The sequence below is a fragment of the Siphateles boraxobius genome, unplaced genomic scaffold (assembly GCF_051911475.1).
Source record: "Siphateles boraxobius isolate OS27281-9 unplaced genomic scaffold, OSU_SipBor_1 3, whole genome shotgun sequence".
NCBI lineage: Eukaryota > Metazoa > Chordata > Actinopteri > Cypriniformes > Leuciscidae > Siphateles > Siphateles boraxobius.
Genome location: NW_027508919.1, coordinates 6,165,415 through 6,175,026, shown reverse-complemented (window position 1 = coordinate 6,175,026; position 9,612 = coordinate 6,165,415). Strand labels below are relative to the sequence as shown.

Genomic DNA, 9,612 nt, shown 5'->3' with positions numbered 1-9,612 from the left:
TGTCTCAGAATGTAGTGCACTACAGACATGCTGAGCCCAGCAGAATCAGTACGGTGCAATAGCTGAATAACTGGCATACCTGTATAAGCCGGGCACCATTGATGGATTAGCACGTGTTATTACAAGAGAATGTGGTGCCCTCTGGCAGCAGAGGGTATTTAAGGGCCTGCTGGCAGCATCCCTCTTACGTGGAGCCGGTAGGACTGTGAGTGTATGTGCTCAGTATCATGGCTTCCGTTAAGAAGTCTCTGGAGGGGCTGAAGAACACAACACAGTCAGCCACTAAAGGCGTCACTGACAGTGCAGGTACTAATGGATGCACACTGCTCTCCCGCTCTGTCATTGATTTGGTAACGTTCATTTTTAGTTTAAGAAAGAACAGCTGTCTAATTTACCTCATATGTGTTTTATTGTGGCACAGATTGATTTGAAAGAACTTTGACCATCAGGATGTTTATTTAAACATTTCTTTATTTGACTTTTTATTTGTTGATTTATGTTTTCATGTATTATTTTATTATTTATTTTATTTATTTTAACTAGAATTTTAATAATTTGATTTTACCATGTTTTACATTTGTTTTACAATATTTCATAAAATAGTGACAGGATTACAGTATCAAAAATTGTCAGTTTTTAAGATTTGCATATTTCAATTACATGACATATTTCCGTCAAATTAAATTGAGTAATTGAGTAAAATAATACTACTTGAGTAAATTGTAAAGATATTGTGAATTTCAGAATAAATTTTTATTTTTAAAGCTTAGAATTTGTAAGTTTTAAATTAATCCTAGACACTGATTAATGGCAGAAAAAAACTATATTTGCTTTGACATTAATTTAACTAATTCAATACAAAGTTATCAAAGTTAAGCATATTCAAATAATTCAAATTTAAAACATTTGTTTAAATATTAGGTAACACCATATTGTGATGTACCCTTTTTGAACAATTTGTTTATGACTATAAGTAACTTTGCAACTATATGCCAACTAACTCTAGGTAGAGTATTATAGACTGTCTGCTTAATATCTAAAAGCTCTTTGTTGCAATGCTCCCAACAGACATTCTACTGACTTAGTTATTTTACAAGTATGTCTACTCATTCTAACCCTAACCCATACCAGTCTGCTAATACTCTACACTGTAATGAGAGTTTGTAGACATTTAGGTGCAACGTTACTTATAGTCAACAGAATGTGTAAAAGGGACCATCAAAATAAAGTGAAACCAACATTTTTTATTGAATTTTATCATTATTATTATTTTATTTATTGTAGTCCATTTCACCATGCGTTAATGTAATTTTTAGATAGGCTACTGCTTTTTGAGAGACCTTTTCCCCATTGCGCATGAAAAACATCCAGCATATTTGATAATTTTATTTCAGTTCAGGCATCGCAAGATGTCGTGCACCAGGTGGCAGAGTCCGCCAAAGAAACCACCAGTATAGGTAAGAGAAAGCTGCCAGCTCACGACGAGTCTGCTATATACATCTGTACATAGATAAAGATGCACTTAGGTGTGGATTATGAAGGTAAAATGATGACATAAAGAATCGCATGCGCAGGGTAAGATTTGTGAAAGTGTACATACGATTGCAAGCGTAAATTAAATTTGCATGTGCAAGATTATTTGTAAAGGTGTAAATCGCCCTTCAAGTGTAAGAAAAAAATATTTGCAGAATTTAACTGTTATTCGTAAGTGTAATTCATGTATTTTGAAGCTGCAGCTTCATGCTAATGCAAAATAAATAGGATCTGTATTCTTCAGACTTTCATTTTTCCGCGCTTATACTTTTGGCTCGGTTTTTGTGCACAAATGCGGCCAAAAGCACTGCAAGCCTGTGAACAGCAATTTTCAATCGAAAACAACAGAGGCAGGAACTGCAAAACAGAATAATTGCGTAATATCAAACCTTGTGTAAAAAAATTAACTGTTGCAAATGTCTACATGACTTCTTGTGTGCATGAGGCAAAACGTTTCCGAAATAACCGGATTTGTACAGTTGCGTCTTTCTTTTTCCTGTGCTTCCAGTTTTGGCACGATTCTCTCACTAACTGAGTTTTGCAAGCGCGAAGAGGAGGGCGGGTCCACCTTCATCATGTAGCCAATCAGATGAGCTTCTCGCTGACTCTCGTTTTACTCTGATCTGATTGGTTCAATAAACACGCCAATCACCAGAACACATTATATTCATTTGGCTCAGAAATGTTCTCATTGCCGAAATGGTACTTTTAATGCACACATACATGTTAACTAAGTAAATAAATTAATAAATTAATAAATAAATAAATAAATCATGATTTCTTAAAAAGCTGTGCACCAGGCTGACTGACATTCATATTGAATTTCGAGCTGGTGTTAATATTATTGGATTGAAATTTTATATTATAGAATCTGTTATACCACTGAGCTGATGTTAAACTTTACAATCAAAACATTTAATACCCATTCTTTATGTAATAATACCATTCTGATGCAGTGTTTTTCACATCATGTTCATGGTATTTAACACTCAATTATATATTTTGAAATATTGTCTTGCACTGTCAATATTGATTCTGATTACTTCCGTGTGACTGATCAAGCTATTATATGTAGATAGTATGACTAAAAAAATGCTTTCTCTGTGTCCAGATTTGACTGTAATGAAAAACTGATACTAAATCAACATGAACTCAACTTTGACAAAAAGTTACTAATTCCGTCTGAATAAAAACCCAGCAACCAGGGAATACACAGCATGTTTATATATATATAGGGCTATACAGCCATCTAGTGGTTAACTGATGGCATTGCAGGTGATAAATGGTGCATAATTTAGAGATGATCTTACGTTAAAGGGAAAAAATATTATTGTAACTCATTTTAGTAAAATAAAAATAATAATTCTGGAATCCCCATGATCAGTTGACAGGTGAAATTATGCATGCAGTAGTGCAGATACTAGGCCCACATTAAGCATCAAGATTACAAACTGATATGGCCTGATGAGGAGGAGCATGATGATGAGCAGGATACATGAACTGAAAACACAGAAATTTCCTTTCGTAACACACCAGCTCGAAATTCCGTTTTGGCTCATATAGTAGTCAGCCTAATGGTGCACAGACTATTAAGCAATCATGATGTATTTATTTATTTATTTGTTAATTTATTTATTTAACATGTATGTGTGCATTAAAAGTACAATTTCGGCAATGAGAACATTTCTGAGCCAAATGAAGATAATGTGTTCTGGTGATTGGCGTGTTTATTGAACCAATCAGATCAGAGTAAAACGAGAGTCAGCGAGAAGCTCATCTGATTGGCTACATGATGAAGGTGGACCCGCCCTCCTCTTCGCGCTTGCAAAACTCAGTGAGAGAATCGTGCCAAAACTGGAAGCGCAGGAAAAAGAAAGACGCAACTGTACAAATCCGGTTATTTACGGAAACGTTTTGCCTCATGCACACAATAAGTCATGTAGACATTTGCAACAGTTTATTTTTTTTACACAAAGTTTGATTTTACGCAATTATTCTGTTTTGGAGTTCCTGCCTCTGTTGTTTTCGATTGCAAATTGCTGTTCACAGGCTTGCAGTGCTTTTGGCCGCATTTGTGCGCAAAAACCGAGCCAAAAGTATAAGCGAGGAAAAATGAAAGTCTGAAGAATACATATCCTATTTATTTTGCATTAGCATGAAGCTGCAGCTTCAAAATACATGAATTACACTTACGAATAACAGTTAAATGCTGCAAATATTTTTTTCTTACACTTGAAGGGCGATTTATGCACCTTTACAAATAATCTTGCACATGCAAATTTAATTTACGCTTGCAATCTTATGTACACTTTCACAAATCTTACCCTGCGCATGCGATTCTTTATGTCATCATTTTACCTTCATAGTGGATGTGCTTGATAGCCTACAGCTTGTGTACAGTCGATGTCCCCAATCGTATTGTAGCCTACTGCAAACAGAATATTCTGTGCATAATTTTGTCATGCCATTGCCATAATGTCTTCAATCTAAAATTGCATTGTATTGTTTTGCCTATCTCTATCAAATGCGTCCCTAACGGATCTCTCTCTGTGCGTGTGTGTGTGTGTGTGTGTGTGTGTACAAACAGCTGCTGAGGAGGCGTCCAGACAAACACAGTCTGCTATAGGCACCGCTGCAGAGAAAACATCAGACACCATTAAGGAGTTTGGACAAAAAATGAGTTCTAAATAAATGCTGCACTGCCCAACCAATTGGACATTCCTTCTTATATATTCCTTCAGAATAGATTAAAGTTTAAACTTTGTGAATTCGATTGTAAATAATAATAATAATAATAACTAGCAACTTTGCAAATGTACTGGCTTGATTTCATCTGCAGTCCCAATGTGGACTATGCCTAAAGATGTCATTTGAGTTTAGTTGTTGATCCTCCTATTTTCTGTTCAAAGATGCATATGCTTCAAAATACACGATACATTCCGTTCAACTGTGTCTCTTTATATCCATCCTACGTGCATTTCTATTCTAGTGTAATATGATGTGAGGATATAGAGTATGCAAGAACACGTTCACTTTCTTAGTATAACCATCTCTTATTTTCTCAGCTCCCACGTCACTGGAGGGAGGGGGGGGGGTGAACTGTTGCTATGGCAACATAACAGATCGACCACAGTGAAAGAACTTTCATTCAAAAGTGCCTTGGGGCAGTTCCTGCTATTCAGTATTCCTGTGGATGTCAAGAAATAATGTTTTTGATTACGAACAATAACCCCTTGAGCGTGCAGTGTGTTGGCTGATACTCACCTAATTACGCATCCTGTTTCAAATGTGTTGCACAGCTTAAAATTATTTCCGTAAAACTGCAATAAAGTATTGTAATGGACATCCTTTAGATGCGTTTTAAAATCTCATTTAGTTGAAAAGAAACATCTTAAGTATGGATGTATTTGCCCTGTAGATTAATTTGTTAGGCTGCGACACTGCAAGTCTTAATGCACAGGTCTAATCTTTGACCATACTTGACCAAGTTTTCATTCACTTTAGACTAGGGGTGTAAATCGGACAGTTCGTCACGATACAATATGATATCGATTCTCTCAGACAGCGATACAATGCCAATACCTCAAAAAAAAAAAAATCTGCGATACGATTTGATTCGATTCAGGGCTATATTGACTGATTTATCGATATTTAGAAACGTGCCAAGTTTACACAACCAGTTACATTTTTATTAACTCACAAATGTAACCAAAATATAGCTATAAAATGAACTTTTTAATAAACTCTTTGCAAATTGCAACTCGAAGAGCGCTGCCCACAAAGCTATTAGCTCCTACATAAGCGCTTATTTTTATCAGTTCTTTTGTCTTTGGGCCATTATATTTCTCACAGATTTCTGCTCGTTCTAAATCAGACACAGATAAAGTAGCCTAGCACAGTAAAGATATATTTATCATATTTTATATAACACATTTAGTATAATAGAGTATTAACACATTTAGTATAATAGAGTATAAACAAATTTATATGAATGCATTAATGAGGGAGCGATTCATTGAGTGTGCAGCATCTCTCTACTAATAGTGAAACTGTGGGATTTGCCAGTGCAAGAGAGTACCGGCACCTTTTTTCCCCCACTTCAAGCACTGGTCAACATCAAGCTTAAGTCGAGTCTGTGCAACTCCTAACATTTATCGATTTAAAACACATTTGGAAGTGGCTCAAAATTTATGAGTTTAGATGCATGCATCAAATTTCGATTTGTGATCAGATGCGAGTAAAAAGTAAAAAGTGGATTTTTTGTGTAAACGCACCCTATATTGCATGGGAAACTGCAGAGAACCCCTTAAAATGTTATATGCAGCTGCAAGGAAGAACAATCTATTGCTTCCTTTTGGTTTATATTTTCAGTTCAGTTCCTTTAAAACACAAATATAACACAGTGTTCATTTTTATGGCATGAAAATCACTTATCAATGCCAGATTGTGTAGGTGTCTATGAAAGCTAAATGGAAACAAATATCCTGAACTGTTTATTAATGGAAATTCCTTGATGTAAGCAGACAAGATGTACCCATTAGTGTTCATATCTGTGGTAGACGCAAATGTCAAACAGTTTTATCCTGAGAAAAGGTTTCTCATCTCGACTTAATTTACAGTTGATCTCCGCAACTTGTGGCATAATCTTTACCTTCACACCCCCCATCATCTTTACATCCCTATCCACCTCCTCCTCATCATCATCATTTGCCTGCATCCTCTTGTTATCAAAATATGGCGTGTGTTTTCTGAACAACCCCCCCCCCCCCCCCCCCCCCCCCCCCATGCATCTACATGGCTGGTTGCTAGGAAACAAATATTCTGCGGGAGCGTGCGATTGGCAAAAGCCCGCGATTTCTATGGTGAGAACATGGGCGATAGAATAAAGCTCCCCAGAACATAATCCACGGCATGCTGAGGTGCAATCTATGCAACCACATACATGAATCCAAAAAACCTGGGAAAGCCATTTTATAGCTACCATTCAGCTTTAAACTTACATGCTGTTCAATAAAATTCAGAAAGAATATCAATTTGAAGATAATCTAATAGGCATCATTGCATCAGCATAATGACCTACATTGATTGTCCAGCACTTTACACTAACAGTGATTTGTTTCCTGTGACATGATGAAAAAAAAAGTTAATTCTATATATTTCAAAGGAAAAACTAAAGTGTATCAAATGTTTTTGTTCCAGAGATCACAAAAACATTACCGGTGCTCCCTTTTAGTGTCTGCTAAGTACATTTGTTTCATTTGATTTTTTATTACATAAGAGCCATGCTTGACTTTTTTCTCCCCTCTTTTTTGAAAAAAAAAGAAAAAAACGGATTTTAATCACCATCACTTGCTTCTGATCATAAAGCTAGGGATACTTTGTCATTTCATTACCACTCACTGCCAGGTTGAGTCTGGTTTCCAGGGAAACTAAAAATCAGAAGCTTTCAGTAGCTACTCGCAGCCAAAGTGAAATCCAAGGACCACCATCCACTGAGATTCTTCTGGAAAACAAACCATCTACAGCCTGCCTCTTATTTCGAGCATCTAAAAGACGGGCTTGGAGTGTGAAGACATGCTTTAGCTGTGAAATCTTTAAAAATATGGATACCACTTTTGATCTGTCTTGCAGTTGAGGTATGTGTCGTTGGGTTTTTTTTCAATAACTGTCTCATTGTGTGTCGTCGTAGTTTTGGTTTTAGAGTGCACTGTTACCGAGCAAGTTATCTGTGTGTGGATGAACTGAATCAGACAGCTGATGACATTATTGGATCTCTCTTTTTTAGGAAAAAAAAGGAATAGGCTTATTGACAATTGATTCTATTCTTCCTTTCTTAAGTCTTATAAGGCTGAAGTTTATTTGCAATTTTATGTAATAATAATCTCAAGAACAGAAATTAAGATTTTTGTCAGTGTCAGAGACCATTACTAAACAATATGATTTGATATGAATTTTATCTAATATGGTTACAAATAATATGAGTATGCTATCATTAATGCATGTCAAGTGCCATTTTTTTAATAATTGCACCAACATTAATGTACTAATGCATTTATGTAAATGTTTTCCAGCAAAACCGTCAGTGGTGTTTTCCTGCCCCTCTCTCGGATCAACACGAAATCATCTCTAAACCCATGGAGGGTCCTGTTCTGACAGAAAGTGAAGTTTGGAAAGTTGGCTCAGGGACCAGCTCAAGTTTAAACATGGATGACAGAAGTATTGACTATTCGCCCCTTATGAATAACACCATAACTGATGTAAACCTGTCAAAAGCATCTGAAAACCCAGGGACCTCAATCCAAGAGGAGATCTGCGGCAGCATTCAGGAACAACTCGACCCAGAGGTTACATCAGATCAGATCGAGTCAGTAATTCCACATGAGCAGCGATTAGAAGAAGATTTACCTTCTACCCAAACAGCAGTAGAGAGAAATAAGCCACCTGAGTCGTGCAAACAAGAGAGGTGTGTCAACCGAGCAGAGGAACCAACAGATAAGATATGCTTGCCGTTTGGCCGACAAAACCTTGACCAGGAGATTAACCAGGAGATCACCATACTGGTGACCAATCATGACTGTATATTGGAGGATGAGGAGGATGAGGAGTTTGGGGAGCAGAAGACTTCCAACTGCCCTACTGAACCCGAGACTGTCTCTTCCATTGAGGGTGGAGGAGCGACTGAGGAAGAGAATCTCGATGGTTCCATCGTGGTGGTGAACATGATTGAGGTCAGTCAAGTTCAGAAGACCAGCGTGATAAGCAACGCATCAACTGAGCAGAATACCACCAATGAAGAACCAAGATTGCCTGGAGATCCTGGGGATAATAGTAATGACACAAACTCTGGGAGAAAAGGTTCAAGCACCCCTCAGAAAACAGACGCAAGTAGCACACATGCTAACACAAGGGCCTCTGTGGAAGTGAATGTCTGCAGTCTGAAAGATCAGCCCACACAGCCTAAAGATGAAGAAGTAAAACTGGAGAAAATCGAATCGACTGACTCCAGGAATGCCGTACGGCCCGCGCAAGAGACGCTTGGCGTGACTCGGTCACCTGGACAAGCACAGCATGTGCAAACCCAGGTCAGTCTGGAAGTGATGTACCAATCAGTGGCAACCAGCCCCATGACTCCTCCCGAGGGCTCTGCAGCGTTCATTTTTCCAAGCACCTTTGGAAAACTCGCCAACAAGTGTAGTACAGAGGTGGCCCAGACCAAAGATGCAGAGTTGCAGGTGGGCTTGCAGGTGGAAGTCCGTTCAGTTGCCACAGCTCCCATGAGCCCGATTACTCTGACCGCACCTGAGGTCATCCCAGAGCCGGAACCACGGATCGGGGTGGTGCCAGAGGAAACTCCAGAACCCGTGCAGGAGGTGAGCTGGGACGAAAAGGGAATGACTTGGGAGGTGTATGGTGCAGTGGTGGAGGTGGCAGTGCTGGGTACGGCTATCCAGAAACACCTGGAGAAACAGGTAAAGAAGCTAAATAAACAACCTTTGGCCTTGCCTGCTCCGACGGATGATTTGCCAACGGATCTGACTGAAACATCTACCACAATGCCTTCCAGTCCTCCCCCCATGCCAGAACCCAGTGAAAGCAGCCCGGCCAAAGAACAAAGAGAGGAAGTGACGGTGCAGAGCGGCAGGCGTCGACAGAATCATTTTCGCCAGTGGTTCAGGAACGTCCGACGACCAAGTTGTTGTTCAAGACCACGTCAAGATGAGGAAAACTAAGAAAGGCATGAAAGTCGAAATCATCTTAAGACAATCTCTCCCAGCTTTGTGCACTTTAGCCGTGCACAGGATTGGGTTTTGTTCGATAATACACCCCTTTACCATTCTTAAAACATTTAAAAATGACACTGCGCCACAACAAGTCCCTGTATGGATAATCAACATTTTTGGTTTAGTTTGATACACTGCAAACAATTACAGTCGTCTTGATTTCTCCTCGCACTTTGACTTTAAAATGGCTCCTTCCAGCTTATGTTGTTATGAGTGTATATTTGCCTGCTTCTGTCAAGACCGTGCTACCCTGATATTGTTGTGGTCAGTGAGGATCATTTTTAAAGTGCCCTTTTAC

General features: G+C 38.5%; 2 protein-coding genes across 2 annotated transcripts; both read left to right on the top strand.

Moving 5' to 3' along the window:
* The first annotated feature begins 227 nt into the window (after nt 1-227).
* On the top strand, nt 228-4,224 carry adirf (adipogenesis regulatory factor). Its single transcript, XM_077248072.1, has 3 exons — nt 228-306; nt 1,395-1,457; nt 4,121-4,224. The coding sequence occupies exons 1-3, from the start codon at nt 228-230 to the stop codon at nt 4,222-4,224; spliced, it is 246 nt and encodes an 81-aa protein (XP_077104187.1).
* A 3,443-nt stretch (nt 4,225-7,667) lies between these two features.
* gprin1 (G protein regulated inducer of neurite outgrowth 1) lies at nt 7,668-9,263 on the top strand. Its single transcript, XM_077247218.1, has one exon. It carries the CDS (start codon nt 7,668-7,670, stop codon nt 9,261-9,263), a length of 1,596 nt encoding a protein of 531 aa, XP_077103333.1.
* Nucleotides 9,264-9,612: the final 349 nt, after the last annotated feature.

Coding starts and splice junctions, on each gene's coding strand:
- adirf (XM_077248072.1), top strand. CDS start 228: ATGGCTTCCGTTAAGAAGTCTCTGGAGGGGCTGAAGAACACAACACAG. Junction 307..1,394: donor AGGCGTCACTGACAGTGCAG/GTACTAATGGAT, acceptor ATTTTATTTCAG/TTCAGGCATCGCAAGATGTC. Junction 1,458..4,120: donor CAAAGAAACCACCAGTATAG/GTAAGAGAAAGC, acceptor GTGTACAAACAG/CTGCTGAGGAGGCGTCCAGA.
- gprin1 (XM_077247218.1), top strand. CDS start 7,668: ATGGAGGGTCCTGTTCTGACAGAAAGTGAAGTTTGGAAAGTTGGCTCA.